We start from the raw sequence: 25,145 nt of genomic DNA on the forward strand, positions 1-25,145 counted from the left end.
CACAGGATGCGAACACTGGCATTGAGGTGGTGGGAGAGGAAGGACTGACTAGGAGAGAGCACACCCAGTTCTGTTTCTCCAGGTTTTGATGCACAGAATAATTTCCTGTGGGGTATGCAACTACTGAGTACTGGCCACCAAGCAAAGACATCCACATTTGGGTTCTTCCTCCATGTACCCTGCAATAAATACAAACCGGTCAACTGACCTGGAAAGTTAGACCAGCTCCAGGAGTGCCCTGGCCCTGCTTTCTATTCGTCTCTGAAAGAGCATTGCCCCAAGTGTTAGCTTGGTAGTACTTGGAAGAGTACCAGCAACTGCAATAAGTAACTGACAGTATTTCCTAAGCATCTGCATTTTCACCTCTAAGGAAAACATGGAGCTGATCTAGGAGTACTTAATTTGGGAGCTGTAACATAATTGCAGTGGAAAGCAGCGCTGGAAGACCACCCGTGGATTTCAGCAGATCAGATCCCCCGTAGTTAAACTAAATGTCATCACACTGTACGTGGCTGCTGATTTCAGGTTTGCTAATTTGTAAAACAATGTGAAGAAGATGCTGCAGTTGTGAGTAGAGCAGCTGAATTATAGGTACTTAGGCAGCACTGTAGGGATATGAATTCTGTTTATTGCACAAACCTGCCTCCATAATTAATAGAAATAGTACCATTTCCTTGCTCTGTTTTCATTAGCTCAAACTGATAGCTATGGAAGATCAGAATGGATTAGGGCACACAGGTTTGGAAGAACAGGAAAGAACTAGAGGACTTTCTTGGCTTTTCAGCATCAGTCCAGATCTCCTTTTTCAATGTGACAGACCATCTGTCACCATAATTGTAGCTTTATTTTACTTTTCCCTGCTTCTAGGCATCACAGAATGATAGGGGTTGGAAGGGACCTCTGTGGGTCATCTAGTCCAACAAGGAGAAAAGATCCAAACTTCCCTAGCTGCCTGCCTCAACTGAACATTATGAAATGTATGTTAAAACCTTGAGAAGCAGCCACAGACGGTCCAAAGCCTGCTTAAACCCCAGCAGCTCTCTAACACCAGCACCAGCACCTCCCAATAAAAACTGGCTTCAGGATTTACCCAACAAGCTGCGAACAATCCGAACAGCCACGTCTCCTTTAGCTGGGAGTTTTATAGACCTTTCTCCCTCTCTTAGGAGGCGTAAATATATCAAGGTTTAAAACTGCGCTTTACTTATCTCCGTGGTATAGTATGATATTGTTCCCAAAGAAGCACTGGTGATACTTTATCGTGGTGGAGAGGAGGGCACCACATGCAGCAGAGCTGATGCATGAGCCAGCTTAGACACGGCCGGTGACAACCGAAATAAGGCACAGGCTTCAGTCTGGGTGTTGTTTTATTATTTTGGATGCCTTGGGGACTGGAAGCAATGGGTGTCCAGAAATGAGCATGAAAAGCAGGCAGCTACATGAGGGGCTTTTCACCTCTGCTGGTGGAAAGCTTTGGCCCCCGGCCCTGTCCCTCTCAGGGTCAGAGGCACAGGAATAGGTATGTCAGAGATGACTTATTTTCCTAATGATTCATTGAAAAAAATATTAATCTTAATAGCTTTCTAACATGAAGTACATACCGACCACTGAACTGCTCTGACTAAAGGAGGGCCTTTAATTGATAAGAGACCTTAGCCAAATATAATGCAATTACATGATTGGATTTCATTACGTATATTGACATGGTGTCAGTGAAAATTTCCATTCTCTCTATTATTTCTATAAATAAAGTTATCATCTACCATAATTAGAAAATATGAACATGCTAAGACCTCCATTAATTCTTCTCCATATTAATCTAAGAGCTGGGCATAAGTTTATTAATACCTTGTTACACTGCGTTCATCAGCTGTTACCAAGAATAGAAAGGCTGAGACCTGATCTCACGCTGAAGGTTAAAATAGCAGATCTGGCTAAATCTTGACTTATGGTTAACTTTTTGATAATATTTTGGCTTTTTTCCAAAATGCTTTCTAAACTGTTAACCTCTCTCTGTGCCTTTCTTCCCCCTGGTGTCTTTTGGATGATGTAGGAAACTCAGCAGCTTTTCCCTCACTCCAACATTGAGTTCAGCAGCCCCTTAGCAGCATCCTGATGTCCATTTTGATTTCAGTGGTGCTGAATTACATCAGTCGATGACTTGCCCTCTGCTTCTCCCTTCTGGAAGGTATTTAAGGAGCAGCGGTGCCAGGTGAGAGCTCAGGTCCACTCCATTTGGTGCCAGGAACTTGCTGGCAGGTGCTTGGAATGGATGAGAGGAACAGCAGGTACGGACGGGCCTGCACCAAACAGCGATGGGTGCTGCAACCAGCCTGTGGGACCTCATGCTCCCTCCTGGGATCTTCTGGTTGGCAGGTTTAAGAGCTGGTCTAGCCATCTCCCATTGTCACCTTCACTGGGTCTTCTGCTGAGAAGATCCACAATTTATTTATGTTTTCTGTAAAAGCATTCTTTTTCCTGTTTCTTGTGAATCTTGTGCCAAATAACTGGAGGCCACTTCCTGATCTTCTTCTCCTTTCCTATTTGTCTGGCGTTTTCCATCTCTTCCCACTCTCTGTTCTTCCTCATTACCACCTGGATCTGCTTTCTGGGCACTTACTGCCGAGGTTCGGTGCCCATGAGGGCACCTCCGCCGACTTCAGCACTGCTGCATTGACTTGTACCAGCAAAGCAACTGTCCTGTAACCTCTGCGGTCATGGCAGATGCTTGGCTTTGTCTGTATCTACGTGACTGTATCAAGGAGTTCTGATGTTCAGGGTGGTGCTGAGCTCCTGTTCACTCACATTCCCAGTGTGCTCAGGCTCCTTGTGGGAAGTGGAGGCATTTGATTTCTGGGATGAGCCAGCTGAAGTACAAACAATGCTGATTCACATCAGAAGTTCACAGAAACAGTGCACAAGATATATGTCTGTTTTGCTGCACTGGGACTGCAATGGAGCCTATTTCCTTATTTTAGGAAAAGTTTAAATCTTGCTGGCAATACTTGATGAACGTCTCATGAAGGACTCAGCCTTCCAGGCTAAACCAACTTTTTTCAGCTGACAACTGTAATTTTTTGCAAGCTCTCAATATTTTCATGTACACTATAGTGGATGAGTTGAAATTGTATCTGTTTTGTGACCTTTTCTCCTCAGAATGCTGGGGAGAATTAAATTTCCTCATTTAAAGCCAAGTAAAGCATGGCTGTTCACAACTGGGATTTACTTTGTAGGATAAGATGCAATGCACTGAAGTGGGTAAGGCAGCAATTGGTCTGAATCTGCCTTTATATTTTTGGCTGGGCCACATCTGAAATGAAACTAGAGCATGTTGTGAGTTGTCCAGGGCTGGAACTGGTCTTTCTTTACTGCTGTACCCACCACTGAGCAGTTTGGGCTCTTGGTCTTCATCAGGTCTTGAAGAAGAATTTAAATAATATTTTCAAGATAAGCTGTCCCCACTACAGTGTAGGATAGGCACGACCCAAAGCCTACCATACGGTCATCAGCCTAAATCCTGAACTGATGAACTGACTGATATGTACTTTGAAAGACTGATGGTGGTGGCTGGCCCGTCCCCATCCCAATCCACGGCAGCTTCAGAGGCAACCAAGGCAGATGAAGAACAGCTCAGCAAATCCAACAAACAGGATTCATGTCAAATTTTCTCTTGATCTCAGAAAAAGAAGGTGGGTGCAAAATCCGACTGCTCAGCCATACAAAACACACATATGCACACATGCTGCTTCTGTACTCTCCCCTGGGTTGATTTCAATAAAAGTGCTCAGACCTTGTTTTGTAGGAATTCATTTAAAATTCATATATAAAAAAAAATTTGGAAAAAATCTGATGTTGCGCCCACCACTTTCTAGCCCTTGCCCACGTCCTTCAAGCTGGATGCTGCTTGTCTGTTCTCTTGTCTGCCACCTCTGAAATTATCCACTTACTTTTTGCACTCTACAGTTCTCGGAACTGCCTTTGCAGAAATGCACATAAACAGCTATTCTTTGGGTCAGCATTTCAATTAGTTTTGAATGGTACATTTCTATTTCCTGGGTCTTTACTTATTTATTATTATTTATATTGAATCTTCTTCTGAGTGTTTGCATTGATTCCGATAACTCTGTTGGGTGCTTATCTGTATAAATAGATCAATAGCTTTTGGACTGCGCTTTCTAAAGCAGTAGGCTAAGAGGCTTGCTTTGAATTTGAAAGATTCTGTACTGAATTCCTTAACACAGCAAGCTCTTACAAATGTATGATCCATAAAATTACTTCACTCTCATGCGAAAGTAGGTGGATTTTGGACCTTTTCTTCCAGGCCAGTTGTATTTAAGCAGTTGCCAATCTTACACCTCCTTTTTCCTTTACAGACGCCCTCAGTTCTTCAGGGGAAAAGACACCCCTGACATCAGATGACACTCTTTCCAGAGTTGACAGGGCTGGGTTAATTGCTGGTCCCAGCAGACAAGGGTGGGTGGAGCATCCTGGGCCCCTCCAAGGAACTAATCTAAAGGGAGGATCTAATAGGAATCAATCTCCCATCTCAGACAGGAGATGCTCCCTTCTCTTAAACTGCAGTAAACCAAACCCTCCTCTAAACTGAGTTGAATTAAAATCAGGCGCAAGATACGACTTTCATTTCTATTTCTAGCTCGGTCAAGAAAAGACTTCTTTGCATGGTCTTCCTCCAAGCCATTTCTAGGTGGAGGGAAAAAACATAGTTCCACAAAATCTCTGTGTGAAGCCACCAGGAACACAGCAAGATAATAGTGCAGCAAGATAAGGGGGATTAAGATCACTTCTGGGCTTTTTAAGAAATAAGAGGTGAAAAAGTTAATGGAAAGCTCAACTGAGAGACATTGCTGGAACCTGCACAAAGTGATAGCCCGAGATAGCTGGGTGCACAGCAGCTGCGTTGTATGAAATACCATTGCATGGCCAGCCTGTTCCACATACATTGAAGCCTGCTGAAATGCACATGGATTATGGCATGGAGCCTTTAGGAGCTATGGGTAATGAAGCTGATCATTTCCAGCTGATGTGTGCAACAAAGAAGTAGCTGAAGTACGACGAACTGGTCATTAGCAAAATGAGAAATACAATGGCTGGCAAGACAATGGCATAATCATTGCAAGACAGGCGGCGTGTCTCTCGTTGACTGTTCATGGATCCCTCAGAGGATAAGCCTAGGATTCTTGTGTGGGGTCTGCCTATTGATTGCACCTCATTTAAGAAGGTCTGATGTTTGCCTCCCCCCCAGTTGTGATTTTCTGGGCCAATTTGGTTCTTGTTTGATGGAGGAAACGGCTCTGGTGCAAACAAGCCATGCCTGCTTCACTCTGTGTTCAAGAGCAGCGCATATTGAGAATTTGCTTGTATTGTTGTGGAAATTAGATGTTACTTTAATCACCCTGGTGAGTTTGAGTGGAATATTCTATAGAGTTAATAACAGCCGCTGACAATCCAGATCCAGTGGAGGCCAGATCCAGCTTGTATTGAAGCTGACGAAGTGTTTCTATTGTGCTTAACGGACATTGGCCTCAGCCTCAAAAGAGTGCACTTCAGATTAAACTTCTCTGCTTTTGCAGAGATCTTATTAGATTTGCAGAGTTGCTATTAGATTTGCTCAGTGGTATGAGAACATTACTATTCTGTTAAATTAGTCTTTCAGTTAATAATGTATTCTTTTCTACAAGGATTTTCTTTCTTAAGTCCTTTTTACATGTTTGCCTCCAGCTGGTTAGGGAATTCACTGGGGCTTTTTGCCTTGAACTACTACATACTGTTATCTTGCAGGATTAAAGAGCTCTCGTCCACTTCTCAAATGAGTGCTCTGTATGCTAAACTTTATTTTTGTTCCTTTGGCAGGATGTCCCCTTTTTACTGGCGGAAGTAAAACAAGAAGAGCCTCTTGAATTACAAGGAAACCTAAATCAAAATAGGTTCTTGACCCCCAGCTCTTCCAGGGCAAGGATCCAGGGCAAGGATCAGCACAAACTTCTGAGGAAGTCATGCTCGTACCTGAGCCTTTTCTATCACAACATACAGATTCACTTTGTGAGCCCGTTGCTAGCGAAACAAATCTCCAAGATTCAAACTGCACTATATTATTTGTAGTATTTACACCTGTAATACCAGCAGCATGCGAAGTGCTTTGAAGAGGTGTTGGAAGACAAAGTCCCTACCTAAAGAGCTTAATATTCATATTTTATTAAAAATATCCATACTTTGAGTCCATAAGATACCAGATTAAAAAGGCTTTTCTCCTTAAATTATCTCACAGAAATACAACCCCCTGAAGGGAGCGAAGGAGACAGCTGCGGCGGGAAGGGAGCCAGCACCACCGAGTATAAAGCAACTTTCAGCTGCCTCATCCGGAGATGCACTTTCAGCCGCAGTCTGGGGTACTTACGGATACTTTTATGCCTGGGATCCCAGCTGGGATCAGAGAGGGTCGGATTCACCGTGCCCCCCTGCATGGTATTCGCTGCGCAGAAGCAAGACCCAGCTCCGCTCCATCAGGGACGGAGGAACCAAGGGCGGTTTGACAGGGACATTGCCTTCATATCTGTCTGCTCAAACGGCAGCCCTCGCTGTCGGAGAAAAATCAGATTGCTCTTCGTTTTTGTCAGAAGGCAAGAGTGTATAACACAGTTTCTCAGTTCTGATTGCTGTGCACAGACAGCACTATTCCCAATATTTTGTCACAGTACAATTACTAGATCTATGTGCAGCACATCACAGTGTCAATGTTCTTTATAAAAATATATTAAATTATCTAAAAACAAGTGAATACTAAATAATAATATATGAAGAAATCTTTTAGAGAAGGTTATTTTTGCACATCAGGTATACTTGAAGTTTAGTGGAAGTAGGATACTTTCGCCGTAATGGACAACAGTGAGAGCGAAAAGGAGCACAGTGCTCAGGAAGGGAACAGTGAATGCGACTAATGCTTTTTTGAGAAAAGGAAGGCAGACCCATCGTTATGTGTTGGAGGCTGAGAAACAAAGCTGACAAAAGTTTGCAGTCTTAAGTTCCAGCCTGTTGCAAAATTTTAATGTATTTCCACATGAGTGATATTTGGTGAGATATTGTAATCAGGGTACTGGAAAATTAGGATTAGCAAATGAGTAAATTAAACTGAAAATTAGGCTAAGAGATTTGAAGGTAGACGTAAGTGCTTCAGTCATGATAGGTTTTGCCCTCTAAGGATTTTTTTTTTTAATAGTCTGTGAATTCTTATTACATTTGAAATTGTTTCTATTACAAAAACTAGAGATTTTGCAAGGAAATCTGCTGGGGTTATAGAAGAAGAGTAACAGAACAAGAACAGAAGAAATGTAGGTTGAAAGTGATACAGTTTTGGCTTAATAATCTCTTGTGAAACGCATAGATAAAATTTCTGGGCTTTGTTCCTGGCCACAACACAATGACAAAAACACTTAAGGCAAACCTGCCTGTGCCACTCCTGGTTCTTAGGAAAAGGTCTGTTACACAGCCAGAGTCTTTGCAGGGTTAATTATTTCTGAAACCCAAGTGAGACAGAAAGAAAACTGCACAGATAGATGCAGGACATAAATAACTCTGGCTATTAGCTGCACAGTGGGGAAATCATCCAGCAGCGGCAGGCAGAGGAGGTGGGTCCACGGCGGACCCCGTGGTACACCAGTGTGCCCAAGCACCTGCACTGGAGCACCCTGTCAGATGTGCTAAGCTAAATCCCCTTCCGAACAATGGCACTTTGATTAACACAGGAGTCGGGATGCTGCTGAAACCAGCCTCCTGCTGACACCAAGATGAAACAGCTCAAATACGAGAGACGGAAAAAGCAATAAGCATTAGTAAAAGAAAACAGCAGGATGTGCGTAGCCCCAGCAACTTTGTCAGTATATTGTCTTTCCCATGAAGATCTGGAAGTTCTGACATTTTTTGTGTTGGTTCTCAAGGAACATTGCAAGAATATTAGAGATAGGGGAGCAGAGATGCAGAGCAGTCTGATAACTTACCACGATAGTACCTACAGTGTCAAAATTACATCCAAGGCTTCTCTCTCCACTTTGTGAGGTTAGATCATGCTGATTTTATCAGCAAGGTCATTTTAGCACCCATGCTTAATCCAAAATCTAGTCTGATCTTTGTTTAGGAGATTTGAGTAATCTCTTTAAGAGAATTAACAAGTGCTGAAGTCCTGAGGAACAATCTTCCCTCAACCCTGTCTAGAGCAGAAGGATTTGAGGTCAAAGCCAGGTGAAGGGTTTTTTAAGGCAGTATGGAAACAAACGAAATACTATTTAGAGCGAGTTGTGTCATGGAGAATGGAGGCACAAAGCCTGCAAATGATCTTAGGGTGCTTTTTGGGTTCAATCATCTGGCTGCCCTGGAGGCAACCCATGATGTGCCACATGATTCTAACAGTATTGATAAGGCGATATGCGCAGGGGCTTGCTCCAACAGGTTTGCCTCTGAGCCGCATAGACCTGCAGTCAGCAGCCAAACAACACGTGAATGCTTTGCTGCCTTTTTCCAGCATCACTGTATGCTGCCTGTTGGCCCTTCATAATACAGCGCCGGCCCTGGAGCTCTGTGATGGGAGTTAACTTCTAGTTAAGGGAGCGAATGGGAGAATTCAGTGAAACAAAGTCACTGATGCTCTAATGCCAAGCTGTTCAGTAAGTCTTAGATCAGAAATCATCTTTTTTTACAAACAATTAGAAAGATAATCAGTGGTTATAAAGTCAGGTGTGCACTTGAGGCACTTCGGCTAGATTTTGGGAAAGGTTTCGAATCCTTGCATCCAGAGCTACTCTGTATGTTCTAGCTGTTGGATGGGTCTAAAATGAACCATTTCTACATATTCTTGTCTGAGAATATGTGGCTGACATCAAGTAAGATTAGCCCTTCTCTTGCAGATTGGTCCAAGAAAACAACAAAAATCCCACAAAAGCAGTGTTCCCACAAGACTCCTATCATGTCAGGCAAAACAGTCACCTAGCAGCATGTGGCCTTGTTGTACTATTAACCCTTACACCCATTTCCTTCCCAAAAGGCTGATGAATTTTTGTCTAGAAGCAGAAACAAAGAACAACATCCTGGCCTGCGGGGGTGGATGTTGTGGATGCTCATCTCAGGCACCCTGCTGTTTCACAGCTGGCAGCAACAGATAAATTTATCAGTCATCCTAGCCAAGGTTCACCAGATGGAATCGCATCCCACTTGGAGGTAATGATGTACTATTGCAGCATCAAGAGCAGAGGTATGTTTGGGTATTAACTCATTTCAGTTTCCAAGCTTTGGGCTAAAAGAAAACTCGGAACATAACTGGGAATCCTGAGGCCAAATACCCCAACCTTAAGAGCACATACTGCAGCAGCTACAGCTGGAAGGACTACTACAACTCGCTTGACCAAGTTTTGCAGCAAAGTTTGCTATCCAAGCCAGGAGAAGGTTGTTACCTTTGCATGGCTGATAAATTGCAACAACAATGATTTTACTGTAAAAACAAACAAACCTCCCATTTAGACCAGTGAGAAGCAATGTTAAATCTCTTTCTTCTGCATTTGAGAGATATTTATACAGAGGACCATTAATATTTCAATATTTCGGGAAACAGCAGCTTACACGAGTAAATGGAAGCACCTAACGTATCATATAGGCAATCTCCTTGGCAAGGCCTATAAAATCAAAGGTAAGAGAGGTATGGTGGCTGTTGGCTAATGTAACACAATATTTGCAAAGAAGACAGAAGGGGATATGGTAAACATTAAAAGAAATTGTTGATAAATTCAACGCATCCTTGGCAGATCTTCTGTAGTGGTGCGGAGGACCTTTGCCTTTAAGTCACCCACAGCATTTGTGAAGATTTGCCATTAAATTATATCTCAGAGTCCTCCTGGTCTGGCGGCTGCTGCAGAGCAGGGAGGTGAGCAGAGGTGGGAAAAGGACACTATGCAACCGCCCAGCCTTGGGGCTGTGAGGGTACCAAAACCCCGACTGTAATGTAGGTCCTGACACGTCTCCTTTGAGATGAATGATGAGGACTTGCTGCAAGGCAGCCTGCCTGAAGGAAACAGTCAGCTATATATCAAAAACTCATGAAAGTGTGGTCCATGAAACCACTGTTTAAAGCCACTCAAAGATATGGTGAGCCAGGCAAGCTGGCCCGTTGGGTGGGTGCTCTGGTGTGAGCTCCTGCAGACAGCCTGATGGAGAGCCTGTACTGAATGCAAGCTCTCAAGGGTTAAATACTGATCTTGGCACTTACAAACTTCCATAATAAGAAAGCTTTAAAACAAAGCACCCATCTGCTTCAGGAAAGGCATCATGCAACGATCAGCCTGCATTGCTTATCAAAGCAGTGAGATGGGAAATCAAACATGATGGGACCAGGCAGCCTAAACCCCAACTGCTTTCAAGCTCTGCAGCAAGAGCTCAGGTCTCCCCATGCTTTCACGGTGATTTGCAATTACAAAAACACCCTGCCTTGCATCCTCATGAGGGTTCTCTGAATGCCCCAACAGAAACCTGGAGCCAGTGGTCACAGCACCAAAAATACCCAAGTGCTGGATCCCTGGCTGGGACCACTTGGAGGACTGCTGTTGGTGCCTTGCACTTTACTTTTTCTGACACTTACAAAACTGCCTGACAGCAAAACACAGAGACAGGCAATACAGCTCCTACTGCATGGGAAAACAAACCAAGCCCCCAGTGGGGGAACAGGGGAGGAAAGAAGCATGCAACATTTCCAGCTTTGTCAGTGCTGTGTGGTAGTAGACATGAGAAATGATCCCCATTGCCTAGTCCCTTAATCTTTAGGTACTTTCTACTATTAATGCCAGATGGAAAATCTTAAAGTCTGAATATGTAGTGAAAATACATCACAGGAAGGCACGCAGAGTTAAACAAATCATTGAATGCTCATTTCTTCAGTTCAGTACATCTTGATGTACTATTCGTCTCAGAGTAATGTCAGCCCAGCTCCCTGGGATGAATTCCAGATTTATTCCAGGGCAATGCTGAACAGGTATTGGCCAAAGTACCTGTGATGTTGCCAAAGAGAAACACTGGGGTAAGAAATACCGGCTGCCACTGCCCAGCTGAAGGGCTTGGCCTGATTTTCAAGAAGGAGCAGAACAGGGCCCAATTCAGACTCCTGGTGGTCATACCTTCCTGTGATCAGTCAGAGGAGCTCGAGGCCACGATGGAGACCATGAGGCTCTGCAAGCTCAGCTAAGCTTTTAGATGATTCTCTAGATGGAGTCTCAAGTACAAATATATAATGTCTGTCAGTGTTAATGAAAGCCTTGTAATGGGTCTCTCTGTAATATTAACAATTTATGATAGCCTAAAACCACCTGGTCCTATATCAAACTCATCACTACTTGCAGAAACAAAATCAAAACATATGCAAACCTGAAACATACATAAAGAAATTAAATAAGAGCTACCTCTTTGATGGCTTCTCAGAGACAAGGTGCATGAGGTTGTAGAGGAATCACATAATTTACAAGTATATGTAACTATCATATGGGTATTGCATTCATACACCATCACCTTTCTGTAGGTAAGCACTCCTAACTGGTTTGGCAAAGGTTATTACCTATGCCTTTCTACTACCACGTCTGCAAATTTAAGTCTACTATTGCCACTAGTACAATGCACAACTCACAGAAACATCTGTTTCTGGTGATAGTTTCAAGAATGTCTACATGTTTTAGTAACTCATGCTTTGGTTGTACCACGTGAAAGGAACTACAAAGCACTGATATTCAGAGTGTGGTATCATCAAGACATGTTTGGCATGACGTATCCTAATGTTCTACCCTAACATTGCAAGGAGCTGTAACAGTGCATGGAAAAAAGAGTGGTTTTATTTTTCCTGTGTCTATTAGAAGGGTTAGATATGATTGTTCATACACAGCACACTACTACTAGCAAGAGTATGAATATAGATCTCCTATTGCTAGTGGTTTTTATGATTAACTACTACTACTAATGCATATTTTCACATGTGAGTGGAAGTATGCGATAAAGGCATCCCTTAGCAAGTTTGTGCAGTTTACTCCCCAGCCGTGACTCACCTCTCACTCTGTGAAGCAAAGCCCGAGTGACCCAGCTGTGGTGAGCACACAGGCATCACAGAGGCAGTTTCCTTAGCAACACGAGCCACGTGAAAACATCTAAAACATCTCCTGACTCCTGCTCGCTGTCCCCTGAAGTGGTTGCTAAATAAGTGGACGCTAAACCTCTTACCTGAGTTTCAGAGGTATAATCGATGTATCACAAAGCAAAACCTTCTCTTGCAAGCAAGTTAACTTTTACTACTGCCCTAACTTCAGGCTTAATAGGAAAAATATTTTTATTTCATAGTATGTTATCTGCAAACACTGTCTGAGCTCATAAACAAATGAAAGAAGCAGCTCCTAAGTCCTCAGCTGATCCTAATTGTCATTAGGGATCTGTTAAAGTTGGTGAAACTATGGCAATTTAGGGCAATCAGCCCAGGATGTGCTGGGTGTTTGCTGGTTCCAGGTACTTACAATCAAGTCTAGATTAAAAGCAAATAAATAGTTCACCCAGGGGCAGTGGCACTTTGGTTTGCTGGGGATGCTTCTGTGGGTTTTCTTGCTGGGACATTTTAAAGAATGCAGCTTTTTGTAGGTGCTGAAGAACTGGAAATTTGAAATGGAGGAAGGTGTTTGTAAGCAAGGGGAAAAACACTACTTGTACATCCAAGGTATTGTGTCTAGTAGTCTGAAGTATTTCCTTTCTATTCGTGCATTTTTTCTTAAAGTATCTTTACTTGTGTTGCAGCCTTCTGGGTTAAAGCATGTATATTGTACTGCCTCAAGATTCTACTTTTTGTGTTTACTGCAATCTAAACTGGAGTTCAGCAAAGCTGTATGGAAGCACTTTCCTCCTTGTGTAGGCATGCAGTCATGGAAGAGCTGTGCAGAAATGAGTGTATTGATTTGTGCCTGTCACTGTCTGACAAGAGCAGATGGGGTCTCGGAGTTTTAGTTTAGCTGATGGACCATGCTAAACGCTGCCTGGTTCTGCTGCTATTACGTGTGAGTTATCTTTGATGCAACCAAGTCACTTCTGAAGGACTGTAGAAAGTAAAACAGAGCCAGCTTTATGGGTGGTAAAAACAGAATGATATTATTTAGTTTAAAATGAGTCAATATTTGGAAAATACTACTCTTAGTAATAAGACCTTGCCTGAGGGAGGCTGATCGGTGCTGCCTGTAAAAAGGGAGCCTGTACCAGATGGGAGAGTGGGTTGGTAGCAAGAGACAGAGCCCAAGTTCTCCTGTGGTCATCAAGAGGCAATGCTGGGGGTGCAGCTCAGGGGGGACATGAGGGTACAGCCAGGGTAAGAGGGATGTGGGTACCGAGGCACCTGAAACTGGGAAAATAAGTTGTGGGAAAGAGAACTTTATTTGTAACGTTGCAAACAGGACAAATGCTGGTGGTAACCTGCTTGGTGGTGGAAGGAGGTTCAAACCTGGTTATTGAGGCATAGAGCAAGCTTGGCATAGCCACAGCTTTCAGTTAAAGGTGGAGGAGGCAAAGGCAAATTTGGAGAATGTGTAAAATGGTAGAATCACAGAATGTTTGGGGTTGGAAGGGACCTCTGTGGGTCATCTAGTCCAGCTCCCCTGCCAAAGTAGGATCTTCTACAGCAGGCTGAACAGGACCTTGTCCAGGTGGGTCTTGAATATCTCTAGAGAAGGAGACTCCCCAACCTCCCTGGGCAGCCTGTTCCAGTGCTCTGTCACCCTCAGAGTGATGAAGTTCTTTCTCATGTTCAACTGAAACTTCCTGTGCTTCAGTTTGTGCCCATTGCCCCTTGTCCTAAAAGTGCAAGTCTCTTAAGTAGAGACTCAAGCTACTGGGGAGCTTGTCCCCGGTAGCCCTTGATGGCAATGCTGTCCCCAGCTGGGGCCCAGCACAAGGCTGCATGACCTGCTTTTCCAGGGCTGATATCTCCTGCTGGCATCAGAAGCATGAGGCCCTGGCTCTGTTATGCTGACTCTAGTCCTATAAAACTGACAGCAATAATGAATGATAGTCCATATTTCTGTAATATTTTCTTCCTTGGGACACCTAACAATGTGCCATTGGCAATGTTTTTGTGGGCTGGATTTCAGCCAGTTTCTTGAAGAAGCAATAGCTTGGCCATGGTCCTATGACAGGGAGCCCCAGTCTTCAATGGCTATGATGAGGGATGAGGGACTTGCTTTCCCTTGTCCTTGCAGACTACCTCCTCCAAATAATCAGCCTCTCCTTACAGCAAATGCTATGCATCCAGGACTGTCTAGAGGGGCTTTAAAGATGTTGACTGCTCAGCCTGAGCCCCTAGTTAGTCTTGGCTTGATGCTTGAACTCGGAAGCCACCTCCTCTAGTTGAACAAATGTATGTGCTCTAATCAGCTTTATTGGATGGCAGACCTAATAACATGTTGCTGAAGGAGTTCTGGGCTAGACTATAGCAATAACTTATTAAATATAACTCTGAAGGAGCCAGTTTTGCTAGTTTTGGAGTGATTACAAACAATTGAGAAAAAAGTGAGTTGTCTTTCTAACCTTGGTCGATTGCAGAGGTCAAGACTTCTCTAGTTATTTGTGGGCTGAATCTGTTATTGACCATTGTATTCCTTGGCATGAAGTGAAATTTTTGCCTCCAGGTTCATGGCCATTAACTGTGGTGAAAATAAGTGACACATTTGTCCCCCATGATAAGTTTTCCTGTGGAAGCTGCAGATGGTTTGATTGAATTATGACTGTGGCTGGGTGTGTGTATCAGGTGCCTACAAAAATGGCCAATCTGGAATGGCTGCTTGCTTGTGTGACATGATGGTCCCTGCTGCAGATGCTGGGTGCTTGGCTAGGAGCAGTGCTTCCAGATAGCTGTGGCTGGCTGGTGCCCTGATGGAATTTGCCATGTCTGGGTGGAGAGTGTGGCTGTAAGGATAAAAAGGGGATAGATTAAACTTGCCTGATCCTTTGTGGTGGATTCTGGTACAGATTTTCTGCTCAAACATTTTGCCTCGCTCTCCCTGACCCCTCTGATATCAGTCACTTGCTGGTCTTTTTGATTCAACAGCATAAAATGAAATAGTCACGATTTGTACTGCAGGAGTAAGGATGGGAGCTGGAGATTTTAAGTGCTGTACGTGTACGCAGAGGAGACTGATGCACTTGAGGCAGTGACTACACTAAAGACTACTTTAAATCCTTGAACAGGGGCCTGAGTGGAGTTTGAACAAGCTGTGTGCTTATGCAATTAAGGCAAACCTGTACTGCTTCTTGAGCACTTACGGTGCTTGATAGGGTTACAGAGAGGTCAGCTAACTGCTCTGTGGTCATCTCGTTAATCCCCAGCTGGAGGGAAATGGGCCCCTGTGCTGCCTGGAGGAGGTGGTGGGTTTCTGTCTCAAGCTGTGTAACTGCAGGCTCGGATCCTGAGGAGTGATTGCTATTTTGGCAGCAGCTCTGCTCTTGTTTTGCTGGAGTTGCTGCTTATTATTATGGATCAGGAGGTTGTAATCAATTCTGAAAATACCAAGAGTGTAGTTTTAGCCTATGAGATCAGGAGGGCGTGCAGAAGAAAGAACTGAAAAAAAATTTTGAAAGCAAAGAAACATTTTGAAAGAAGTATCAATTTTATAATCACTGTAAAGGACTGACACAAGAAAGGGCTGTTCTTCTACTGAGTAGAAACAAAATTTCCAGATTGTTTTCAGTTTGTCTATCAGCTTGTGTTTGGAAGCAAACACCTTTCTTCCCTGCTTTTGCCTCCTGTAGGCAAGGCAGAGCTGTAACTGGAAACAGAGGTGTCCTGTGGCTTTAAGACTGTAACAGTGATGGAAAGCTCTGGTGAATGCTTCAATGGAGATATAAAATGATTAATCTGCGGGCATCTGAGAACACTTAAGACTTTGCTTTTGGTCTTGTATCTATTATTTCACTTATGGGGCTGTTAATATCTTGTAATGCATATCAGGACATACTTTAATGATTTAAAAGTGTCTGTTTTATCTGTAACTAGTGAGAAATGCAATTATTTTAAGTATTGTAACTTCTGTACCAGCTGGACAAGTGGTATTAAATGGGTTTAATAAGTTGGCTGGAGGCTTGTTTCAAGGCGGTGAGAGCACACTGTCCCTCAGATCAGCACAGTGCTACAGCTCCGAAGCTGGTGTGGGGGCAATGCAGAGGGGCAGAAGCCCTGGAGACCATGAGATGGAGGGCAGAGGGATGTGGCGGGGAGAGGTAAAGCAGTTTGCAATGTCAGATGTAGCATCCTAGCTGAGGAGGGAGAATAAAACCTGGAGAATAAGAGATCTCATGAGGATGACAGAGCTGGGGGATACTGAAGGATGGACGTGTGCAGAGTGGGAGGGAAGAGGGCTGGAGACAGGGTGAGTGGGGAGGAAAGGTCATTTCCTTCCATACCAAGACCTTGTGCTGACAGCAAATGCTGTTCAGCAGCAGCCTTTGCCTCCTAACCCTGACCTGCTAATAGCTGGGAGGCAGCCTACAGTGCTGAGACCCAGCAGGTCTTCTGGCAGCAGTGGGATGCTTTCCATCACTCCCCTGCCTCTGAAACTTCTAGTGCTTGTCAAAACCATGCAGCTTCCCTCAGAGCTAATTAACTGTGTGTTAGTAGAGACAGACTTTGATTTTAAGCAGAATGAAACTGACTGTGAGCAAGTGGGTGGGACATGGATGTGCTCAAGGTATTTCTGAGGTTCTCATTCATTCTTCCCTTGTGCAAAACATATTTTGTCTCCCTACCAGCCTTTGCACATCAGCAGTAGAGTTAATCAGAAGCAGAGTGAAAAAATGGACAGTTTTTCAAGCTTGCCACATGCCTAGTGTGGAGGGCTACAGTTCAATTAAAATAAACCCAGCACAAAAGCTAATTGCTGAGAAACAGTGGGATCTTTCAAAGCTCTAATTAAAGGCAATTTAAAATCTCCACTGATATTAGCAGGAGCATAAAACTGCTGCTGGACACATACCAGTTAGCAAGACCAGCTTGCCAACCAAGGGGCACAGCTGACCTCTTTTCAAAATGGGGATGGCTCTTCTGAGCAAATGGGGGACTGACATTGTGTAGAAATTTGGCCTGTTATCCCTCCTGCGTGCTGCTGGTAGTGCAGCTGGGGAATGATATTTCTGAGCACTAAGTGGCAGGTATATGCCTGTGCTGAAGGATGAGCATGGTTTTAAGTGAAGCCAACTTGATTTGGACCCAGCCCAGCAGAGAGTATCGATGTGTGCCTGAAGCACAAGGGTTACAGGCATATGCAGGGCTGCACCAGGAGTGCACATAGTCATTTCTGTACTGGAGAAGTTTTACCTAAATGACAATTAAGTCATTTTTCTAACTCCATACTTTCCACCTTGCTTCATTTCTGGTGAAACACCTCTTGAAATTGCATTGTCTCATGCTTTTGTCACCAGGCAAATATTCTACCCAGCAGTGTTTATCTGCAAGTGGGCACATACAAGTGAGTCCCTGAACATGTGGGAGCTGGAGGGAGTTTTGCCACTGAGTTCAACTGACACTAAAACTATTCCCATAAAAGTGCATTTCTACAGTTGCACTGTAATATCTCTGCTGTAGACCTCTAGTTAAATGCATGTTAAAGTCTAGGGTCAAATCACCTGGCAGTAAATTAATGGTCCATAGTGTAGCTACTGCTGTGATGCCTCTCTTCCGTTAAGAGAGAGATAATGTTGCTGTAAGTGGCTTCTATGCCTGGAATAATGGTGCTTGTAGCTTGCACCTGCATAGGGGAGGATGCCTGTTGCATTTAAAGAAGATTATATGAGCCAAAAGGCATTGCTCAGCCCAAGAGGCACTGCAGAGCCGCAGTGTCTCAAAGCGACTCTCCTGGGAATGGGGGCTTCTGGCGTGTTGCCCCCCCCAGGCATCATTTCAGAGGGGTTCACACAGACCCCTTCACTGACTGGGTTTTGTTGCCTCTGCCTGCCCTTCACCTGGAGGGTTATTACAAGCATCAATATTTGTGTTTGCAGCCTCTGAACAAGCATGCAAAAACCAGGAGACTCCTTTGCTACTACTGCCCCTCTGCCAGCACAACATGCAGCACCTGGTTATCGGCATGCTTAGCTACCAAGTGGTCCTTAAAATTAAAGGAGAGAAATGTTGGGCCATTCTAGACACATGCAATGCTCCAGCTGGCTAGGTTGCCTCTGGGCTTTTGGACAGTAACCTGGAAGGCAAGGTTCAGTCCTCAGCACCAGGGTCTCCATAACACCCTGCTGCTTGGCATGCAAAGATGCACAGAGAGGGGCTGACTTCTCTGGCTTGCATAAAAAAAGAGCAGAAAGAGAAATGAGACATTTACCAGCTTTGAAGGTGGGAAGGGTGCTGAGGCAGACTTCTTTTATTTCCCATTGCAGGGCTCCTTGTCTCTCTTGGGCCCCATGTTGCAAATCCTATGCTTCCATCTGAAGAGCACTGGCTGTGGGCTCCCTCCAGAGCCCGTTGATGCAATCTGGGTAGTTCAGAGAAGGTTGTCAGGAAGGATCCTGCACCTCACTGCTGTGCTAGTGCTAAGCTTTGCCTTCCAGGTCGTGAGGGGCTGGGCTGGTCCCTGAGCCCTGCTCCCAAACCTGGCTTTCTCAACCTGTTGTGGCCTCAGGACTCCCAGGGTGTCCCCTGGGGTGACCAGCTGAAGCCAGGCAGTGCTGGGACACAGAGGAAATACCCTGTGGAATCCATCTCAGCACTCTTTTGGGTGGGGAGAAGATAAGTTGATGGCTGAAGCTAGCACAGAGTATCCCTGAGACACAGAACCCACCTGCCCTGTCAAGGGGCTGCCAGTGAATAGGAGGATATCTAGCAAGGCAACAAAACCCTCCTGGGGAAAGACAGAATTTCTTAAAGTGGGATTGAGTGGATTACGACCAAGAGCTAATCTGTATGGCTGCTTCATAAATTTCTCTAGTGCCTGGAATCTGCGCTCAGCAACAGATGCTGTATGTGCCAAGAATAACTGATTTCTCAGAAGCACCTTGTAAGAATATACACATGCAGAAGTCCAGAGCAAAGTGCATCAGTTTCTTTGTATTTTAGCTTTGTGTAACAAGATCTCTCCCTGTTCCAATACAGGTTTAGTACCGAGGGACCAGACGTGCTGTCAAGCACCATGTCTTGGTGGAGGCCACCCTTCACCCCACAGTTCATATTTCTCATGAGCCTCCACATCTTTTCTTGACCTTATTCTAGGTATTTATACAAACAAATACTAGTGGCAACAAACCTAACTCCAAAGTCAGTGTTTAGACCAATGTTAACCTCCTATTCATTCACTGCAGTCAAAACTCACAAGCAAAGGCAGAATGCAGATACTTCTCCAGCCCAGGGATCACACCATACTGGGGTTATGCTACCGTTAGTCCCTGTGTTCAGACCAGCTTTGCACAGGAAAAGTCACGAGCAATGAATTTCCAAGGCTTTCCAGACTAATGGTTACTGCAAAGCAGTGGAAGCGAAGGCTTAAGTTCCTATCTGGACACTCTTTCTGTTCAGCCTCAGGTTTTTGATTCAAATTATTTAATTGTTCATTGCCTCAGTTTCTCTATTTGTAAATCCCTAACCTGCCTGTTTGCTATTCTTGAATTGCAAACAGTGTGTAAAATGTGTTTCATGTTCTAGCAGCTGCTGCTTGTACACATTCAGAAAAACAAACTCTGAATGCTTCCTGGGGAATATGGGTATCCCAAACCAGCTCAAGGGTGGAATAACAGCGTGTAGTGGCACAGTACAATGTTTGTAATCTGGGGAGCATGTAGTGGTTTGTGCTCTGTCTGTGGGAAGTCTGTGTGCTGTGCAGTTACTGCTTCCTCAGCCCTCCTCTGTTTTAGATGCAAATATATAAATGACTTCATCTTCACCCTAAAGTGAATAAAGATCATAAATATAAAGTCAGATAAGACCCAATAGTCCATTAAGTACATGAAAGCTGGCAGCCTGTTTTAATTTGCTCCTACACCTCCAACTTGCCTGGCGCAGCTGGGAAGTGCAGCAAGTGAATGCTGTACAAGCCCCTCTGTGTGAAGTTGGAGGGGGACAGACAGCAAGCAGTCTGCTGGCTGTGAGCCACAGCTTGGAACTGACAGTTTATTTTTTCTGTGGTGCTGAGAGCAGCTTGCTGTCAGCAAGTGTTTCTTGTGCTCCTTCCTTACCCCATATGCTGTTTCCAGTCTCTATTGCAGCATTCTGGAGTACTTTGCTTTCCAAATGAGACCCAAGGGGTACTCTAATAAGTTGTCCTCTCATAATAACATCACAATATGCATCACTAAAACATTACTGTAAGCCTCTAGCTCCAGCTCATAAATGCTACCAACAGCTAATTCATTCCTCAGATGAGCAAGTGTACTTTATATCTCAAAACAGCACTTGAAACTGTTTGCTTATAAAATGTCCTTCACTGGAGTCCTTGGTTAATGCCTCACTCATGCAGGCTACTTGTCAGACGTAACTGCTCTAGGAAATCCTTTTCTAGGGTGCACTTTGCAGTAAAGCCTGAATTTGCTCTAACACGCACTTCAATCTTTGCTCCCTGATACTTCACGGCAGCCTGACTAAGTTCTCAACACCATCCCTGTCCCGAACGCCTCTGTGTGTCCTGCAGCTTCCCCCAGTAAGGATCAGGTTTACCTTAGCAGCAGTGGAGCAGCCGTGCCCAAAATGGAGATTTCAATGGGATCTGACGGAGAGATTTTCCCTCTTATCTACATACTTCTGTAGTTTTCACCTTTGGGAAAACAGCCTATCTACAAGGAGGAGGCTTCTGTATATCTTGTCTCTTGATGTCTCCAAATATTCCTCACTGCTTTCACAGTTCCCAGGCAGTTTTAATTACTTCGTGTTTTTAAATAGAAGCGAAGCACCAGTGTTCAGTAATTATTCAGAAACAAGTTGCCAGAAGGAATCAAGTGCAAAGAACCTCCGAGTAAAGTCAGTTCCAAAAAGCTGAGCCTTCTTTCTCCAAACTTTATTTCATGAAGCTCCTTGTTCTCCCCACCTTTATAAAAACTCCTCTTCCCAACTGCTCTGCCTGCGCATCCCTGGCTGCCTGGGCTCCTCCGTGGCATGACGGTCATCCCCATGAGGGTGGGATGCTTGGTGCAAGGTCGGTGCCTTTGCTGTCACTTGGAAAAATTCATCCTGCTCACCTGCTCCTTGGAAGAAAAATGCAGGAGCTGTGCAGGAAAGCGGGCTCGGGGCAGTCCCAGTATTGTGCTGAGCCTTAGCTGGCACGCGGATAGGCAGCACCTCGCCTGGCCATGCAACCTTTACTTTCCGAAATGCCAGGGCTGTGCGGAAGCAGGCATGCAGCTCCTCCAGTGCTCGCTCGACCCTGTGTATCCTTGCTTGTGCTGTTGTGAAATCAGGGGCTTCCCAGCCTTTCTCTCAGTCACCTCCACTGGACCACTTTGTCCTTGGGTACTATTCGCTTTTCTGAGTCAAGAGCATGTTGGAGAGACGCTCCTGTTCATCTCGGGCTGCTCACTGATTTCCCATGCTGTGCGCTTGCTGTTAGCTCCTATGGCAAAAATAAACGCTGCTTTCGCTGGCGTGGTCTGCAGTAGGTTGTGATAGGATCTTTTTTTCCTCCTGTTTAAAATGTAAGGTCTCACGAATTAAGAAGCTACAGCCTGTCTAGATCTTATACCAGTCAGTCTCTGATTCATCAGAGAATCTCCTTGGTAACTAGCTGTTCCTCTCCAATGATACGTTACAAAAAAGCTCTTCTAATTTAAAGATAAAATACAGTGAAGGCAGAAAGAGGAGCTATACCATATAGATACCTTATATAGGAACATATGCCTTGTGTGCATGCATCTATACTGGATATCTTCTGGTGTGTGTGGGAAGCAGCTCCTCCATGAAAGAGCATGGTATCACCCTGCGGGCAGGAAGCGTGCCCTGGCTGCCCCGCCACTGCCAGAAATCCTTTTTGCTGCTCTGGGGCCAATAACCCTGTCTGCAGGGTAAATAATCCCACAGGAGAAGATGATGTTGGCATCTAACTAGGGGCTCAGCAGTTCATGCTTTAATAAGCCAGATTTCTGCCCTTGTGTGGGACTGATTGCCAATTACAAAGATTCAGAGAGGGTGACTTTCTGTGGGAGGTATGCCTGGTGTGTTTGATGCCGCCTCATAGCCCTCCTGCTCTGGTGACAAGCCCCCACGCCCTGACCCCCCCTTGGCATGCAGCAAAGCACTGCCTGGGCTCTGGTGGCTGCTCCAGCTGAAGGGAAGGGGCTCACTGAAGATTTGTGAGGTTTTTTTTCTGGGAACCAGCATTGCTGGAAAAGTTGATCCAAGGTGAGGTTAAGAACACTTTGTGTTTGAAATAGCTGGTAATCGTGTTCAAAAAGTCAGTGTAAGCAAAGAGTTTGACCCATGAACGCCCAAGGCCAGGGAGCTCTGCAGTGAGAGCTGCCCCGGGTCGCAGGGGGGTGAGACAATGGTATGGGGCTGGGAACAAGTTTTCATGCTGCATATGTCATCTTCCTCTCCATATCTTGTCACTGGCCTTATGCCCTTTCTGTCCCGTGGCACTAATTCCTCTGAATTAATACAACAAACAACAACAAAACCCCAGGTCTGTGAGGTGTCTTATATCCCTGTATAAGTGGCTTTTGAGCTCACTGTTGAAGCTTGCCCAGCAGCTGGAGGAAGGCTCCTGCAGGCACCTCTGGCTGTAAGGCCATTGCCTACTGCAGGTGTCGGCAACTGGGGACAAAATCTGTGCTACCACGAGGTGTTGTGGCATCTCTAATGTCAGGGCAGGACAGACCCAGGATTGCGTACCCTGCTTGGAGATGCCTGATCCAGCCCTACTCAGATTCAGACCTGTGGTTTCAGGGTGTTTAAATCTTTGAAGGAAAAAGCTCTGGTAAATGCGCTGCCCCTACCAGCAAAGCCTAAAGTGCTCAAGCCTAAATTTACCAAGTAATATGAGCAACAATGTACTGGTTCTGATAAATAAGAGTTAAGAGAATCAAGTTCACTTGTGGTGCAACTGACCTGCCAGGAACCTGACCTCCTTCTGGATAAGGGATGGGTTTTCAGATAATCAAAGCTGTGATAAGCGAGACCTGACTCCCCATCAATCAGGGGGGAAAGGGGTGGGAGATGCTCATCCTTCCCCTGTCCTGCTCTCTTGGGTGACTGTGGGAGCTGAGCTGTGGGAGGGCAGATGAGCCCCTGCTGTGGCCTCGACTGCTGCGTGGCCAGGTGCTGCTGTTTCAGAGTTGAAGGTAAATATGAGGGGAAGCCTGTTGTCCACCTCTTTTCTGCCTCTTAGTCTTCTTTCTGAACCTTGAAAGAATGAGCAAAGCCTTTGCTGCTAGCAGATCTCCCTGCTTGTGCCTCTTGGTGGGAAGGAAGCAGAGAAGCAAATGGAGCCCCTGATGGGAAGGATGTCCATGGGGCACATCCTGACTGGCTTCATCTCCAGGGTCGCTTGATGGAAGGAAGGATGGAGGGAGGTCAGGTCCAACAGCACTGGTGCCTGGAGTTGGGGTCTCTAATATGCGGTGCCATTCTGTGACCATGGTGCAGCTGAAACCACTGGGCTTGGAAACACAGGCTCATTTTTATTTTGCCCAGGGGTAGCAGGAGCTGCACCTCCCCCAAGCAGAGCATCAGGGCAGCACCTGTGTGCCATGTCCCAATGCATGACTGTCCTGGAGCAGGGGCTGCTCCTCTGGAGCCTGTTCTGCCCCGTGGAGGCGGTGGGCAGACCTGGGGACGGACCCTTTACCCTTGCTAAAGCTCTGGAGCAGCCAGAGGAGCAGATCTCAATTTTTGTTGTACATTTTAATCACAACTGTGACTTGGAGCTTGGCATGGGGAGAAGTGGAAAAGCATCAAAACCTGCTTGTTCCTCGCCCCGCACCTGGTGCCTGCAGCCTTTGGCTGGTTCCCCGGCAGTGCCTGCAGCCAGCATCTGCTCGGCTGTATTATAGCCTACCCTGGGTGGTTTTGGTTACAAATTCCTATTTATATATATAAAAAAGCTTATGTACAGTGTTTTGCTGTTCCTGTCTCCTTTGCAATATGTTGCTATTTTAGGAAGCGGAGCAAAGGTGGCTGCAGCTATTTATAGCAAGGGAAGGTGTGTGGATCCAGGCGCCCGCCGCTTGGGTTGGGCATGGGGCTGCCTGCAGGAGGGGGGGCAAGAGTGTGTCCTGCAATCAGATGTGTGTGTGTTTTGGTTTTTTTCTGTGGCTCTTCCATTTTATTTCAATTGCTGGCTTACTCATAAATCGGTTTTGAACTTCAAGGAATGTCAGTGGCAGTAAAAAAAGAAGCGCACAGCCTTGGCGAGTATTTTTTATGAATTGGATCTCTTGAGAAGAAAGCTTCATTACTGCGAAACAATGAGCCCGCTACATTCTACGTAGTACAAATGGGTTTCATTTGTGTTAGGAAGATACAAACTTCTTATTTTCAGTCTGTTCCTGTAGCACCAGGAATGTTTAATGTGATAATCAATGTAATTGAGGAACTGAAAGTACAGAAAATTGCAACACTCTTGGGGTGATAATGACTACAACTGTAGCACTGCTGAAAGGGCCGGGGGACCACTACAGGTATAGGAAAAAGTCAGATCCTAAGCATGGATGATCCCATGTCACGCCGGGGTCTGTGGCAGGGCATCAGGCAGCCCAAGCGCAGCCCTTGCACCAGGGCTGGACCCTCCCCGGTGCTGGTGGGACAGACCCTGCCCCGAGCACCCAGCGGGAGGCCCAGGGCCATGGGGTGCACACGGGGATGGCTCTGTTGGAGGGACATGGGGAGAAGGAGCTGCTGCCTTCGCCCTCGAAGCCTCGGGGCTTGGGAGGGGTGGTGTCCACTCCTGGGGTCTGGTGGGAAGAAGGATGACCAGGAGCAAGACTGGCTGCAGAATTTGTCAGCTATGTTTGAGCAGGTCTTTACTGAGTGTTTGCAAACCTTCACAGGTTCACAATTTGGCCAGTTTGTCCTTTTTTTTTTTTTTCCAGAAATAGCAAAAGGCACACTTTTGTCACCAAAACCCTACTGCCAAATTCCCAGCTCCTCCTCCTAAGCACAGGGT

The 25,145-nt window shown here is 45.3% G+C and overlaps 1 protein-coding gene across 6 annotated transcripts in view; it reads right to left on the reverse strand.

Annotated features, from left to right (window-relative positions):
* The window catches only part of LOC104334416 (calcium-activated potassium channel subunit beta-2), a 159,058-nt gene that overhangs the window by 32,229 nt on the left and 101,684 nt on the right, over positions 1–25,145 (reverse strand). Inside the window, exon 2 of one of the 6 annotated variants that reach the window (XM_075417372.1) lies at positions 18,390–18,539. The exons of 4 other annotated variants lie outside the window; for them this stretch is intronic. In XM_075417372.1, coding sequence (XP_075273487.1) covers positions 18,390–18,439 — 50 coding nt within the window. In that variant the 5' untranslated portion in view covers positions 18,440–18,539. Of the gene's footprint in view, positions 1–18,389; positions 18,540–20,710; positions 21,674–25,145 lie in introns of those variants that run through there. One more of the 6 variants, XM_075417370.1, reaches the window with a different exon arrangement.

Source organism: Opisthocomus hoazin, chromosome 4, assembly GCF_030867145.1.
Source record: "Opisthocomus hoazin isolate bOpiHoa1 chromosome 4, bOpiHoa1.hap1, whole genome shotgun sequence".
NCBI lineage: Eukaryota > Metazoa > Chordata > Aves > Opisthocomiformes > Opisthocomidae > Opisthocomus > Opisthocomus hoazin.